Source organism: Sciurus carolinensis, chromosome 5, assembly GCF_902686445.1.
Source record: "Sciurus carolinensis chromosome 5, mSciCar1.2, whole genome shotgun sequence".
In the NCBI taxonomy this organism is placed as follows: domain Eukaryota; kingdom Metazoa; phylum Chordata; class Mammalia; order Rodentia; family Sciuridae; genus Sciurus; species Sciurus carolinensis.
This window is the reverse complement of record NC_062217.1, coordinates 41,470,106-41,487,183: the sequence shown is the minus strand read 5'-3', so window position 1 is coordinate 41,487,183 and position 17,078 is coordinate 41,470,106. Positions and strand designations below refer to the sequence as shown.

The window sequence follows — 17,078 nt, the reverse complement described above, 5'->3', positions numbered from 1 at the left end:
GACCAAAGGAGAAAAGGTAAGTGTGAACAGTTAACAAACCATAAAGCAACACACAAGCATTGTTATTATTAAGGATAATAACAATAATTATCATACTTCAGTGTTGATTAGTTTGATTCATGTACTTGAAATGCAACTACAGGGAATGGAAATCAACAATTACTAGAGGTCTCTGCTTAAGAGCTCTGGATAAGGAAGCTGTCGGCTCCAAAATTCTAGACTCAGGAACTCGCTCACTTGTAGCCGCAGCAACTTCTGCTCTTAGACTAGAGAATCTACTAACTCTCATTTATCCAGATGATTAATTTTTTTTCCAGCTTGGAATTTCACATTTATTTCAAGACCGTAAAGAAATTATGATCCCTTTTCCCTCAGAATTGAACATACTGTGTAAAGCCATATTAACATCACTGCTCATGTCCCCCAGGAAGTAGAGCAGCTTAAATTAAAATCTTATATAACAAACTAAAGATTATTCCTTGAGAAAGGTTGAGACTATAAAAGAATGTGCAAAGCTTTACATGTACTCGATGGTTCTAGTATGTATGTTAAATAACATCTTCACTAAAACACAGTTATTTTAACAAAGTTTGATGTTACCTCTGGTACTCCCAGTTTTCGGCATGCTTCCAAAAAGTTTTCCACATTTCTTCTGCATTTGGCCATGCTAAGTTTGGGCTATAAATGAAAATGCAAAGAAAAAACATATTAATAAAATAAAAACATTACTGAGAAATGTCCTTCTAAAGATAAAAAATTATTACTATTTTGGGCTGCTTCTTCCAGACATTGTGTGTGTGTGTTTGCTTACAGATGTATAGTCATATAAGTATTGATATGAATATATAAGATGTATATATACCAAGATGCATATGAAGTTTTCTGCAAACATATGTATACATGTGTATGCATGCCTGCGCACACACACTCCTACACACAGTTTTTATGGGAACACGCTGCTGTGTAACCTGCTTTATTTCACTTAAAAATATACCCTACACGTCACCTTTCTGCATCAACAAGCGTATTTCCATAGGAAAGGCTGAAATTCATTAGGCTAAATAATCTCCTTCTCAGCAAAGCCATGGATTTAATCAGAAAGAGGCAATGAGATAAACCGCGCCAAAAATAGTGGGTGTTTAGGATTTAACCCAAAGCATCGCACAGCTGAGCTGCTTCTATTACAGATGACCTTGAAAGTGTGGGATGGATAATAGGTATACTTGATTCATATGCTAAATTTTTTCATGGCAAATTTTAAACTCTTTCCTGCTAAATTTTAATATTCCACTAGTAGTTTCCTTCCTTAGGAGGAAAACAAGACGTATGACTGACCCCAACAGTCCCACGTAGAAGCCATGATTTACAAAGACTACCCTTATCCTGTTAATAGTGAGAGTAAAGTACATCTGTGCATCTTATGGGGACACAAACCAATCATCACTGAAGTCTAAATCTGTGCAGGATTTATTTAAAAAAAAAAAAGAAAGAAAGAAAAGAAAAGAAAAGAAAAGGGACTGTCTTGTCCTCTTCTACCTACAAAGAAGAAAGAAAGCGTGTTGGCCCAGGGAACAACTAGGCCAGAAGGCTAAACGAATACTCTCTATTGTCTAGAAAGGGAGTCGGGCCCCTCAGCTGGGCTGCATAAGATGAGGCAAGCAGCTGCCCCATGGTTCTGCCTTCGCCCCAACATGTCTTGGGACATGCTGATGGTGCGGCACAACCATATTTACTGTTTCCTACACTTGGAATAAAGAAACAACTGTAAGACCTAAAGACCATCATGTGGTCACTTAGCTCAAGTGTAGCTGGAAACATTAACAAGCTGAAGGAAACTGTAATATAGAATAGGATGGTTCTTAGTTGTGATGGAGTTACTGGAAGGGAAAAAAATACAAAAGACAAGGAGATCTGGTCGTAAGGAGTCGAGAACGGTTTGCCTCCTGTGAACACTGAAGCAGACGAGAACAGAGCTGGGGATGCTGAAGGCAGAGCAGAGAAGGGCAGAGTGGGCAGCAGCCTTCGGGGCAGAGAAGCGCCTGCCCGCAGACTGGAGTGGAGAGCAAAGGCGCAGACTGGAGATAGTAAGCACCTCTCAGTCAGAGGTGGCTGGGCCAGTCAAGAAGAGCTTGAGATGCTCACTGTTGAATGGGTATGTGGAAAGCAACTGTATTTCTCCAAAGGAAAACCATAATGTAACAGCATAGGCTAAAATATGTTACACTCCTTAAAACAGATATTTAAGGAGAGTTTTGTTTTTGTTTTTTTTTTTTTGCGGTGCTAGGGATTGAACCCAGGGCCTTGTGCATGCAAGGCAAGCAATCAATCAACTGAGCCATATTCCCAGCCCTTAAGGAGAGTTTCAATGACAATTGGAGAATATTTAAGTTTTAATAATAAATTTTATAAACTACTAAAGAGTAGGCATGAAAAAGAAGCTCATAATTCAAAATGAACATACAGAAAATGTTAGTAGTAAAGACAAAAGGCTAACCATGACTATCTTTGGGTGGTAGGATGATGTATTTTTCTTTTTTTCAATTTTTATTTACTTTTTATTTTTTTGCTGTGCTGGGGATTGAATCCAGGGCTTTGTACATGCCAGGCATGAGCACCATCCCCAGTACACTCTTTTGTTTTTCTTTTATTTTCTCTAATCAGGAATTATTTTCTCATAATTTTTTCAATGAAAAATGTTAGTACAATAAAAAGTTAAACCAAAAAAATTTCTAAAATATCATATTAGTTTTCTGGAAAAATTAATAAAATAAAGTGTATAGGTCTGTGACTCAGTGTCCTTTGACACCTTATCAAAGGATAGCTGGGTGTTCTAGTGGGAGGCTGAGGGCTCACAGTGTCTCCTGCATAACGGGAAAACAAAATAAAATGAGGATATGGTGCATGGCTCAGGCAACTTCCGGCTGCTTGGCCCCCCTCTGCGAAACAAACTAGAACGTTCGTTTTTGATCAAAGGGTGGAATTTACTATCCTCCACTGAGGCTGCTAGGGGCAGATTTGAAAGAGATGAAAAATTGGACTCCCCAGGCCCAATTTCTGAGGCAAAACGAAGTCATACTTTTAAAAGGAAAAAATACATTCAAAATTCTAGAAAAGAAACCAACCGTTGAAAATGGATCATCAGCTCACATTTCCTACATCCAAGAGAAGAGAAAATAGGATAAATAATACCATCATGAGACCTTCCTGGGCAAAGGGACAGGGGACAGGGCTTCCCAGAAACCTTCCCCAGCTCACTGAACACGTAGTATGTTGAGTTAGGGGGCTAAGGATTCTGAACGTCTGCTCTCTACACAATCACGAGTGGTACTAATGGTCCCCTTTTATGTGTGTACTCTCTGTGGTACCTCCTCTCACCCTGACAAGAACATCTCTATTCCAGAGAAGTGCAAACCAAGTTTTAAAGACAGAATTTACAACTGGCCCAAAGGCCTACATATGACTTCAGACACAGACCTGGGATTTTCATCCACTGTGAGGACAAATTCTTCTTTCTTCTCTATCCACCTAAGTTCTATGTGGGTTTCAGAGGCAAGCTTAACCCTGGTTCCCTCCCTCTCACCTCAGTGGCCACAGAACTGACAGCAGCTCTCTGTGGCTCCTATGAGGACAAGGACCCCAAGTGCAGGTTTCATCTGCCCTGCAGGGGAGATGAGGATTTGGGGGGCACTGAAGGAGCCCCACTCGTCCTCACCCTCCCTGCTGTCTCCAGCAAGTCCCTGGCGTGGTGAGACGGAGGAGTTGTGGAATACGTGGTTGGCTAACTGACGTCTGGTTTGACGGGTCATTAATAATTTCCCATAGAACGCACATCTTTTCAGGACTATCCTAAAAGCCCAGGGATGAACAAGGGGAAGAGATTCTATTTGGAAGGGAAGCCACTAACCACAGGAGTTTCTGAGAAGACCCTCACTGTTGGAATAACCCTGTGTGAGATATGAATCCTTACATTCTTCTAGTCTTCAAATCAGCATCTCGAGCCTTAATTTCTTTAAACTTGAGATTTGAAATAAAGTTTTCTTTGCCTCGCCATTTACATATTTAGTTTTCAATATTTTTCCTTCCTAGGGAAATGCTGCTTCACTGAGACCCATTCTGGTGTTCTGTGCTTCTAGTCGTCAGGTGCCCAACAGGAAGGATCTGAGTGGGGTCCCAGTGATCCCTCGGGCATCCTTAACCAGAAGCACGGTCTAAAGAGTCTGCTCATGGGGGTCAGTGGTACTTACAACTGCTGGGGAGGGGACATGGATGCTCGCGACAGACCGTGGGCGAATGTGATTGACCAGGTGGCAGAGCACCACACCATCCATGAGCGCCGCCCCCAGGTCTTCGTGCAGAGTGACCTTGAGCCGCATCTCGATGCTCTGTGGGGGAAAATCAGAAGGGAGCCAGTTGCTGTGGACACTGAGGCAACAGAGGGTAAAATACAGGGACAAGGATTCACCAGTCGAGTCCTCAATCTCTTTATGGGGACAAGGATTAAGAATGTCTGGAAAACGCTCACATTTACGTCTTTTCAAACAACATAAACAATCTCTGGGCATAAAAATAAAATTTTAGTTGTGTCTAAAATTTCTAAGTGGAATGAATGACAGGGACAACGGGATCCCTTCTGGAGTTCAAGGGTTCCTCCATCTCAGCTGTGAAAACACAAAAAGAGAATGCAGTGATCAGTCAGAACCAGACCCGAAAGTGGTTCAGATCATCTGCAGGGGGGTGGAGGAGGGATTCTGGGATGACTTGCTCTTAGACGATGTTTTAGTTGAGAGACATCAATTATTGCCTTTTTTCCAAAAATAACTCAGTTATTCTTCCTATTTTTTACTTCTTTGCTGAGATTTTCTAGTTCTTTGCTGAGGATTCCATTTTGTATTTTGTTCTTTCCTGTAACTACACTCGTCATCTCTCAAGAAGCATTTTTATGATGACTGCTTTAAAATATTTGCCAGGTGGGTTGGGGTTGTGGCTCAATGACAGAGCACTTGCCTAGCATGTGTGAGGCACTGGGTTCAATTCTCAGCACCACATAAAAATAAATAAAATAAAGGGATTGTGTTCATCTACAACAAAAAAAGTTGTTGTTGTTTTTTTTTTAAATATGTATTTGCCAGGTAATTCCAACATCTCTGCCAGAGCAGTGTTGCCATCTGTGTTCAGTTTTGTTTCTTCCTCTTCCTTGGTGTGGTGAGTGATTTTCAGTTGAAACCTGGACATTTTCATACTATGTTATGCGACTCTGAATCCTACTCACCTCTGGTTATTTTTTTGAATGTTGCCCTGGCAAGAGGGCAGTAACCATCTAGTTACTGCCAGGTGAATGTAGAAACCTAGGTTTTCTATTTGGTCTCAGTTGGCCAGCGGGTGGAGACGGATGGAAATCCAGGCTCCCACGTGGTCTCCACTGGCTGTGGATTGAAGATCTGGGCTGCCCACTGCCTTCTCTGCCACCAGCCCAGCAGGGCTGAAGTTCACCCTCTTGACTCGGCTTTGCTGAGTGTGAAGATGGGACCATGGTTTCTTCCCTCTGGGGTTTAGCTGGAGTACAGCATTTACTGTGTAAAGGTTTTCTGTGTTGCTAGATTGCCCGTTTCCTGATTTTCTGGCTAGTGGAAGCAGGGTTTTTAGGGTTTTTTTCTTTTTCTTCTAAATATGTGCCTATTAGAGTTTCTAACTCCTTCAGCTTCTGAGATATTTGAGGCAAAAAGAAAACCCGTAGAGCTCACTCATTCCTCAAGTCCCAAAGACCTCAGGCGGTCTCCCATGGTCTCTTGACCTTTCAGAGCGTACCTAGATGTGCTTGGTGGGAGGAAGAGGAAAAGGTGTGTCTCCTCCATCCTCTTGGAAGCAGAACTAGAGAAATCCATTTTAAGACCTGGAATACAAGTTTATGCTTTGCAACCAAAGCTCCTTTTAACTGGAAAATTGTTTATGAATGGTTGGCTTAATTTGATGGTTTGCAATAAAGAAAAACTTGAAAAACCATGTGTGTAATGGAATTGTATAAATCTCTTTCAGAACTCTCCTGTGTGTGGACACTTAATATTTTCAGGCACTCCTTCAGTCTCTAATTTCATATCACTAAATTAAAACGCACACAGTCAATGTGACCCAAGTTAAAGATAAAATAAGATACTGCTCTTTGAGAGGCTCATGGCAGTTTCCTGATCTTATTTTCACATATACTAGGAAGTTGACCTTCCAAATTTACAGCACATCCAAATACAGTGGGCAAGTGACATCCAAACACTCTTTGTGCTTCTTGAATCAAACACAGTGACTTAAGAGTGGTACCAAGAGTTTTTGTTTTTGTTTTTAATTTCCCTCTTGACTGCCTACTAACCCACAGGTGGAATACCATTTGCATAACAGATGTGCTGACTTATCTTGACTTGGTTTTATTTATAGGATTCGTTGCTCCTTTGCAAAATTCATTGCTATCTGAAATTGCATATTAATATTGAAGTCTAGTTCCCCATGGACTACAGCCTTCATTAGAGCTAGGACCTTACTGATCTGTTTAAATTGTGTGTGTCCTCCTGCTTCAGTGTGAGTAGATCATATGTCTCTAGAAAGTTGTCGATGTCTTCGAGATTTTCTATTTTATTTGAGTATAAATTTTCAGAATAGTTTCTAATTATCTTCTGTATGTCAGTAGTGTCCATCATGATATTTCCTTTTTCATCACAAATTTTAGTAATTTGAGTTTTCTTTCTCTTTTTCTTTGTTAGTGTAGCTCAGGGTTTAGCAGTTTTATTTCTTTTTTCAAAGAACCAACTTTGTGTTTGGTCAGTTTTTTAATTGCTTCAATTTCATTGATTTCAGTTCTGATTTTAATTATTTCATGACTTCTGCTTTTGGTGTTGATTTGTTCTTTTTCTAGGGTTTTGAGATGTAATGTTAGGTCATTTATTTGTTGACTTTTTATTCTTTTAATGTATGAGCTCAATGCAATAAAGTTTCCTCTTAGCACTGCCTTCATAGTGTCCCTAGAAATTTTGATATGTTGTATCTGTGTTCTCATTTACCTCTAAGTATTTGTGTGTGTGTGGGGGGGGAGGGGTGCTAGGGATTGAACCCAAGGCCTAGGGCATGCAAGGCAAGCACTCTATCAGCTGAACGATATCACCAGTCCTTTACCCCTGAGTAATTTTTTATTTCTTCCCTGATTTCTTCTGCTATCCATTCGTCATTCAATAGCATGCTATTCAGTCTCCAGGTGTTGGAGTAACTTCTATTTTTAATTTTATCATTGATTTCTAATTTCATTCCATTATGATCTGATAGAATGCAGGGTAGTATTTCTAATTTTTTTGTATTTGCTAAGAGTTGCTTTGCAGCATAATATATGGTCTACTTTAGAGAAGGATCCATGTGCTGCTGAGAAGAAAGGGTATTTGCTCCATGATGGATGAAATACTCTGTATATGTCTATTAAGCCTAAGTCACTGATTGTATTATTTAGTCCTATAGTTTGTTTATTTTTTGTTTGGAAGATCTATTCCGTGGAGAGAAAGGTGTGTTAAGGCACCCAGTATTATTGTGGTGTGAGCCACTTGATTCCTAAAATTTAGAAGGGTTTATTTGATGTATGTAGATGCTCCATTGTTTGGGGTATAAATATTTGTTATATCTTATTGGTGTATGAGTTCCTTAAGCAGTATGAAATGGCCTTCTTTATCCCTTCTCAATAACTTTGGTTTTGAAGTCCACTTGTCTGACATGAGGATGGAAACTAACCAGGGGCCTTATTAAATTCTTTTCCATTTTTATCACCTAGAATATAGCCTAACATAGCCTGGTGGTCAGTAGACATTTGTGAAAGGAGATTTAACATAAAACTCACCTCCTCCAAGAAGTTTCTTACCCTGTCCTAGGTTATACTTCTCTTGAAATGTAATGAACTTATGTCACAATTCATAAAGTGCTGCCTTTAATAACTAATACCAACTTCTTCTTCAGTGACTGATTCTTGTACTGTTATTTCACCTTCCATGTATTCATATACAATCTTCCTAACTAGACAGAAGAACCACAAGGGTACATAAATACCTACAGAGTTCCCAGCAGGAACTGGAAAATACAACAAGGAACTAGACAGCCCTGGTCCCTACCATTAGCCAAGCTTAAAATCCCCAATGGCACCCAGTGCAAGACTTCATCTTTTGGAGGAATTAAAATGGTTTGCCTATTACATGATTGATTTAAAACCTCTGACCAGTTTGGGGTACAATGTGAAGACCACTATATACATCTTTAAATTCATGGAAGACTATTACTAAGCAAACAAATAATGATGTGTTAAAGTATACCAGAATTAAAATAATGCTAGCATTTATACATATCTATTAAGTATTTCTATTTACAGCATCTCACATATGCTTCACAAACCCCTCTAGGGAGATCACAACTACTTTTTGAGTATACAAAAATACTGAAACTCAGGGTTGATAAGTGACTTGCCCAACATCCATCAGCCAGTAAGTAATATGGCTAGATTGAAAACTAGGTGTTTTTTTTTTTTTAATATAAAATGCTGCTTGGGTTCTGAAAATTATTATTTAGTTATATAATACTTTTTGGGTACCTCACGGAGTTGCTCCACCAGTTCTTTTTCTTCTCTCATCTGTTCCATTTTCCTCCGAATTGTAAACTGTGGGTCTATAGATTCCAAATTTCTCTGAGGTCTTAGAAACACTACAACAGAAAGGGAAAAGGTCTTTAGGCACTGTCTTGCCTAGGTTGCCATATGTATATAATAATTTCTTTACTCATCCCAAATAACTAATTTGCCATGCACAGAAATAAAGAAATTCAGGGGAAAGCCTTATTCAAACAGTCTAAAGGAGATTATATTGTAAATTATTCCGAGTTGTGTGAACTAAGAAGCTGTGACTTTTGGTGATGATAAACTGAACCCGGGAAGGGCCTGGGTTGTGGAGACCATTCCAGGCCACTTCTCAGATGTCGTCTCACATTTTTCCACTGTCTTCAAAGTTTTAACTGACACTCAAATGCTTTCATTAAATTCAGATAATTTATCTCAAATAAGAAGACTCTAAGATTGCTTTACATGCTAAAAATGAATGTAGGTTAATGTTTTTTCTTGACATAACATTTTTATAAGCTTTCTTTATAAGAAAGAAGTGATGACCCGGAGGATTACGTATTTGAGCGTGGAGTGGAAAACTTCTGCTTCTATCATGTCACAGACCAGGTATCCAGAAAGCCAGCCCACTGGAGATGAGCACAGACTACTTTTAGAAAGGCCGGTGGGATTGGAGGCAGCTTAAGAGATCATCATTGGCCTCAGATCCTTAAAGTTATAACCTCCAAGAATAATAACTAATAAGGATGTTTCCTCTGGAAGGAGTTAAGAAAACATATGTTCTCTTGGGCTGTGGAGCATCTCAGTGACAGAGGGTTTGCCTAGCATGCATGAAGCCCGGGGTACCATCCCCAGCATTGCAAAACAACAAGAAAAACACAAGTCCTAGACGAACTTTAAAAAAAATGCCATCTTTTAAAGGTCCATCAAGAAGGTAAAAAATATTCCGTATGTGGAAGAGTGATTATAACAAACATTTTAATTAATTTTTAATAATACAAAGCCTAAAGCAGATTTATATTTACATTTTTTTCTTGCTGTCAACTTTCTATGTACACAAGAGGGAGTAAACAGCTATTGAGAGCTTTACTTGGTTCTTCCTGTCCTGTAGATTTTCAGACTGGGGCAGCAGGAAGAATCCTCTAGGAAATTTTGTGCTGAGAATTTCCATGTTAGAATCAATACTATGTAGAAGGTTGCACTGCAATTAGCGCAATTGCTAAGTAGATTCAATCACTAGAATTTAAATAATGCCAAATAAGAAGAATATGCAACTTTGATTCTATCCTGACAAACATTTCTAGCCACTTTAATTTTGCTGATTTTTTTTTTCTTTTCAGAGATAGGTGGGGTTTTGCTGTGTTGTTCTCAAACTCCTGTGCTCCAGAGATCCTCCTCCTAAATAGCTGAGACTGCAGGTATGTGCCACCATACCTGGCTCCTATGGGACATTTTAAATATTACTTTAATATATTAGGTTTTTTTAAAATTAAATATGGTTTACAGATATAATACTTTGAATGAAAGGTCTTGAGTCCACTCCATGTAATTAAATACCCTTGAGCTCATCTACCTACATCATTATCATCTCAATTTTGGATTTTCTTTCTAAATTCTCATGCTCTAGAAAAATGTTAGAAAGTTGACACATCTTAAATCCTTGACTCACAGTTAGAGAAGGAGGATGATCTAACAAGCATGAGGCCTTTCCCCTGCTGGAAATCCAGGGAGGGGTCAGCCTGTGGCCTGGACCTCTGCTGGAAGCCACCCAAGGAAGTCACAGGCAAAGACAGTCAAAAGCATGTCACAGAAGAGCTGTCACCAAGTCCCACAAAAGCCAAAGCCCACAGGAAGTGAGATCAATTGCTTAAAAAATAAAGCCAAGACCAGAAAAAGAAGAACAGAGCGACCAGGCAGGGAGAGAGGAAAAATCCACAGAGCAAGGGGAAACAAGGAAAAGGCTGAGAAATTCAGAAGCATGGAAAAAAGTGGAGAATGCATTAAACTTGCCTATCTACCAAATCAAGTGAACAGAAAAAAAAACCTATCCACTGAAGTATAGCAACTAGAAGAGAACTATTTTAAAATGCAAAATCTAGAAATAATCCATGCCCTCCATTGGTTGAAAAGAAGTCAACCAAATTTATGGAAAAAGTCTATGAATGTGAGTTGAGGATGGGTAGATCAGTGGCCTAATGTGTGAATGAGGGAGGCTTTGAGTCCAAGCCCCAGTTTGGCAGAAAGGAAAAAAATGTCAAGCAATATGGGTAGAGTTGGGCAATACACACATACGCCAGCAAGGGGCGCCATAACACCGTTTAAATAATGTAATGTTTTCTTTGGAGGTTTCATTTTCCTTTGCCTTTTCTCTGGGGCAATCTTATCTAATACAGCATACTTAATATTTTCAATATGTTTTTATTGGCAGATTTCATTCTGAATATGAAACTATCAGGAAGTTAAATGAACCATGAGCTTTGGTTTAGCAGCGCACAATTCAAGCATCTATGCCTTACTGGAACCCTCTGTGAGATCAGCACAATGCAGTGGTATCTGGGTTTTAATTTCCTGGTCTTACTTTTCATTTGAAATTCCTGTGCATCTTAAAAACACAACATGCACACTTGGGTATTTGCTCTATGAAAGTGAAGCAATCAAAATTAAAAAGAAAAACATTTCTGCTGTGGTTTTAAAAACAAACACTCTGAATAAACATAAATTTATTAGAAATCATGACTACACTACTACTGGTTTTCTAAATGTATTAATTATCAAGGAATATGTGAGATTTTAAAGCAAACTCTTTAGGTTCATAATAAATCTGCCAGCTTATTTTGCTGGTTGACAGAATAATTTTACTGGAAGCATTAAGATGGCTCTAATTATAATCTTTATGATACTTTTTTGTTTTTGTTTTTTTCCCTCTTCTATCAAGTACTATTTAAGAAATAGAGTCAGTGACCAATCTGGGTCAAGACTTTAGGAAACTGATCTGTGGAATAATTATTCTGGTTTTTGTTTATTCCATATCACTAAGTTTAACTTGAGAATATAAGACAATGTTAAAAAGTAGCCCCACGCTGGGCATGGTGGTGCACACCTATAATCACAGTGACTTGGGAGGCTGAGGCAGGAAGATTGCAACTTCAAAGCCAGCCTCAGCAACTTACTGAGGCCCTTAGCAACTAAGTGAGACTCTTTCTCAAAATAAAAAATGAAAAGGGTTGGGGATATGGCTCAGTGGTTAAGTGTCCCTGGGTTCAATCCCTGGTACCAAATCAAACAGCTATCCTGACTGTTTAAACATAAATAAGAAAAAAAAAATGCAATCAATTAGGGGTGGGCATGCATTCACAGGAAGAGAGAGGACAAATGATTTAAGATGCAGGAAAAATGAGTTCTTAACTGTTTAATTATTATATATCGAGTTGATAACATTTAAAACATGGAAAAGAAGATCAGTTCATACAAGCAGTTTATTTAGCAGAAGAGACAAATTTCTAAGCATGGCCCTGGAGGAAATGATAAGTGTCCTTATGAAGAATATCAAATCCATCCACTGATATTTCCCTTTTCTCTACATTTTCCCTCACTCTCCTCTATCTTCATCCCTGGGTTGAGATTAAATTGCTGTCTCTTAGGAACATATAAAATTCTATCTCTGGATCTCTTTCATTGTACTCATCACTTTCTCTATGATAGAATAAACATTTTGACAATATAAGCATCTGTTTATTTCCAATTTGTATCCTTAACCAGGCTCCCAAATAGTGAGTTTAGCAGCTTTAAGTTTGTTAAATGAATAAATGAAACAAGTGTTTCAAAAACCCGCTCATTCAAAGATCAACCTATTTGAAGACCATCTTTGCCAGACTGATTATCTTGTCCTGATAATCAGTCATCTGAATTTTCCTCTCTTGAAAAATGTCCTAAACTCAAGTTTCCAGGTCTAAATCCTAATGCATTCTAAAAGTTCCATGAGTTTTTCGGAGTTCTCCCTCATGAGCCTCATGCCTAGCATATAGTAGGCACTCAATGATATTTAAGGACATGCACAAGAAACAGTTAAGCAAAGAAAAAAGGCTCACTGCTCTAAAACTTTATCATTTAATTATTGCATGCAATGTACTTTTTATATAAAAATTATCAATCCATGTTGTTAACCCTTATTACCTAAACCTAACGAAAGGAGACTGAGATTTTGAAATTTTGCTCTGACCTTCTCTTTGGAAGTTAAGAACCTGGACTGGATGGATGTTTAAGGTATACAAGTTCAAGGGCAGCAATACAGCGACTTAGACGAAATGTCATGAGCTTTAGATTTAGGCTACCTTGAGTTAGAAATCCGACCAGCTCATTCATTCATTTCTTTCTTGTACTCAAAGTGAATTGGACACATTCTTTGCCCTTGAAATGCTCAAATTTCCTCTCCATGGTTTTGCGCAATTTACTAAACCCAGTAGCTTTCAAACTTATTTGTACCAAACATCATATAAAAACCAGTTTAAAAAAAAAAAAAGATCAGTGTTGTTTTTACAAAAGCACTTAAAAAAAGATTAAATTTAATGCTACACCAAGTGTATTAGCATCCTTGAGTCTGGAGCCAAAGCAATTCTTCTATAAAGATAGTTGAGAAGTCAGAGTTGAGAACTGTGGAAAAACTTGACATCCTATTTCCTCATTTCTGTAATGGAGAGAATAATACCTTAGTGCAAGATGATTATAAAAAATATGGAAAATGTCTGTTAACTGGCCCAAGATGGAACTGTCTGTTCATTCATCCTCCGGTGATCACTTAAAAGATCAATTTTAAATAAGTATAAATTAGTATCCATCAATTCACTGCCCATGAAAAAGCAAAAAAGTGTTTCAAAAGAAGTTAAAAACTTTAAAGTGAAGGGGGAAAAATATTGAGTCATAAGAGGGCATTAGAGCAAGGGAAGAGCAGGAAGTACATTTTTGGGATAAGGACAAAGGGAAGGTCCAGCTGCCCGTCCAGCTGCCCATATCCAGTGCCAGAGGAGGGTAGGCCTACAGATGAACTTCCTCATTATCCCTGAGGAGGCAGAATTTGGGGGGTTCTGGGAATTCAAACTCCCAGGGATCTTCTAGCCTGTTTACCATTTTTAAAAACTCTCCATGAAGAATATATGAAGAGAAAATGGTGAAATTAAGATGAGATCAATTTTGAGTGAAATATTGGCAAGAATTCAAATAAAGGAGGGATTTTTATATAAAGCAAGGCAGTGAATAGGTATAGAAATTCCAAGTTTGCCGAAATTAAAACTAAAGGTTACAATATGTTAGGCTGAGTTGGCAATGAGATGTCACTTATTTGCAAAAGGTTGAGATAGCTGTAGCTTTTGGATAGCACCAAGGGATGTGTTGATCAGCTCTGAAATACCCAGAGAGGGCTGCTGAGTAGAATATTCTACATAAGAGGAAGCATCAAGAACAATGTAAAAACTAGCCACTATTCCTCCTGCAGTGGTAGCTCATCTGCTTGTGTTCATACAGTGCAGTTTCTACAATTTGAAAATAATTGGAAAACTCATTCAAATTACGAGGCCAAGTTGAGCACAAAGAGAAGGAAGATGTGCATGAAAGATTGGATCTGGGAACCTGCACAAGTACTTCTGCCAGAATATCTTTCATATCTCTTGCCTAGGTCATATTAGAGACCGATTACAAATAAAGAAAGATAACAACCACTGAACATCTGGCGTGATTGACCAAGTCAGATGAATGTCGAAAATAATCATTTTGTTATTATTGTGCTACAGCATGATAGGAACACACACAAGTCCCTGGAATTTGCACTCAGGGTAAAAATGCCAAGTAATGAAAGCAAGGTTGTTTTTGCTGTTGTTGTGAGAAAGATTTCCATGATGATTATTTGCTATGGAAATCTCAGAACTTTTAGTAAAAAGAAGGCAGCCTGGCTTAGTATCTCAATGAACATCTGCAGGATGAATGAAGACTTGCTTGAGAGGAGTCATTCAAGAATTAGTGCTCTGCGTGTGGCCACGTGGCACCTCTATTCAACAGGGTGGCCCAGGCCATTCACCTTGCCTCTCTGATTTTAGTTGCTTCATCAGTAAGAACAGAAATTCTACTGCTATGTAAATACCTAATTCCCAGCTTTAAAAAATAAAAGTCTTTTGGTTTCAGATATCATTCCTAAGGAAATACCAAATCACACATCACTCTTACGTACTAGACTTTATTTCCTTGAAACAACATCATACCCATAATTATCCATGCTTTCTGAAAAACAAAAATGCCTCCCTTCTTTTATTTCTAAGTGAAGGAACACTTATCTAGAAAGCTTCCATTTAGCAATCGTCAACTTCCAGAATTTCAAGCAGGATGGAATTTTATTTCCTGCTTTTTAAAATCATGCTTATTTAAAGCTAACAATTTTTGACATCTATCAAATGTTAATATTCCTTTTTTTTTTTTTTTGTGGTACTGGGGATTGAACTCAGGGCCTTATGCTTGCAAGGCAAGCACTCTACCAGCTCAGCTATCTCCCCAGCCCTAATATTCCTTTTATAACTAACCTGCCAGAGTATACATTCTCCTTCTACATAAGGAAGTTGTAAAAGCATCTTTGAATCTTAACCAGAAATCACAGCAAGTGTTTTAAAGACATATTTTCCAAGTGGTAGACATAACATACTTAAGATTAAAAAATATGTATTATCAAAAAATATATCCCCCATTGGGTTTGCAGAGTGGTTATATCTCACATCTCACTTGCTTCCCTAGAAATCATGTTATTTCATTTAACATTCCTTTTATCACTCTGTATTTTGAAATGAAATGTGTAAGGTCTGAACTAATATTAGACTAGAATGGAGATTCAGATAGATGTGGCATGTAGATCTAAATGATTTTATGTATTTTATTTGTCTCTCTTAGGTTACTTAATGGCACAAAATTGAGATGCCCATATTAATCCTGATGGCCTCAATTTTTTATTGATACAAATAATTCCCAGACTAACTTCCTATTCTTGAATATAATACAAATGAAATACTCAAGAAGGCAAGTGATTTCTCTTCATTTTTAGAAATTTCTCAACATTAACATTATTGCCAGTGCAATGCTCCAGGGTTAGCCACGGTACATTTAATTATCTTAAAAACTCATGTGGTAAGCATAGATATAAAAGGTCAAACTCTAAGCATTAGGTGCAGGAGTGAGCAGAGATAACACAAATGTGCAAACCCCAAATCCTTGCAAACAAACCCCAAACCCCAAGCAGAATAGGTAGAGAAGAAAGAATTTAAAATCCTCCCCAAATTCAGGATACACAAGATAATTAAACTGCAGTTGGACTAACTGCGGGAAAACAATTCACAATTGGCATGCACTTTTCTGGACCTCGGCTCCCTGGTTTGCTCGGGATTTCTTGCATCAAGCATGCAGGTGAACACAACCCTCTCTCCAGCTTCCCATAAAGGAAGGTTCAGTACATTCACTGTCTTATTCACGAACATTGAAGAAGAGGTACAAAGCCACCTACCATTGTCACTGTCTCCTTCAGAAGGAACACTGTAGCTAGAGTTGTCCCATGTTTGTGCCTGTGTAAGTTTGTTGAAGGAGATAGGAGGGAGAATGAGGGCTGGGTCTGCAGGAGGGCGAGAGCCAGGCCGCGTGTAGTTGCACAAGGACCAGGCAAAACCAAAAGGGCCGCAGCGTTTCACGAATGGCATAAGGTTTCGTATGGAAATGAAGTGGATTTCATTTACATGGGGTTTAATTTCAAATGTACAATATAGGAGGAGAATGAAAGATGGCGCATGGAATAAAAAGAATGATAAAAACTGAGTGTTAGTACTCATCAGTCATACACTTTGCATGCAGTTAATATCGCTAATCACAACAGTTCCGCAAGCCCGCAGACTTAAGAGTACTAATGGGTCGTGTCAGGAGAAAGAAAGAGCACCTGGAGGTTATGCAGATTAATCAGCAAATGCCCTACCATACACCCTTCTCAAGGCTCTTGAAACAGCTAACAATCTTAGCAAAATGATTACATGATTCACACAAAAAAATTGGGCAAGTGGACAAAACGTAATATGAAAAATATATCTATTAGAAATAAAACTATTATAGAATCACTGTTTACTATGAGTGGTATTTGTTCCCAAGGTAACGTAGAATTTCCTTCTAAAGACATCTGTGAGTTTACTAGAGTGCTTTGCTGAGAGCTGAATCTAGTCAATTCTTCCTCTTGACATACCTCTCAATAGAGTTTTCAATATTGGTCAGTAAGCAATAACAACGACAAACCAATTTTGGATATCAATAGAGTCTATTTAACAATAACTAACCAACAGATGACAATCATTGTTTTGAGAACTTCTGCGTTGGCCATTTATGAAATGATAACTTGTCATGGTAATATATTATGATGTATCATAACAACTGATGTTTTTGCAATATC

General features: G+C 38.3%; 1 protein-coding gene across 5 annotated transcripts in view; it reads right to left on the bottom strand.

The window, feature by feature from the left end:
* Nucleotides 1-17,078, bottom strand: part of Lrch1 (leucine rich repeats and calponin homology domain containing 1) — a 183,707-nt gene that overhangs the window by 17,349 nt on the left and 149,280 nt on the right. For 2 of the 5 annotated variants that reach the window (XM_047552651.1, XM_047552652.1), the window contains exons 16-19: nt 16,155-16,259; nt 8,603-8,712; nt 4,245-4,382; nt 601-678 (exon numbers count right to left, since the gene is read on the bottom strand). In XM_047552651.1, the coding sequence (XP_047408607.1) occupies nt 601-678; nt 4,245-4,382; nt 8,603-8,712; nt 16,155-16,259 (431 nt within the window). Of the gene's footprint in view, nt 1-600; nt 679-4,244; nt 4,383-8,602; nt 8,713-16,154; nt 16,260-17,078 lie in introns of those variants that run through there. The other 3 variants (XM_047552653.1, XM_047552654.1, XM_047552655.1) reach the window with 2 other exon arrangements.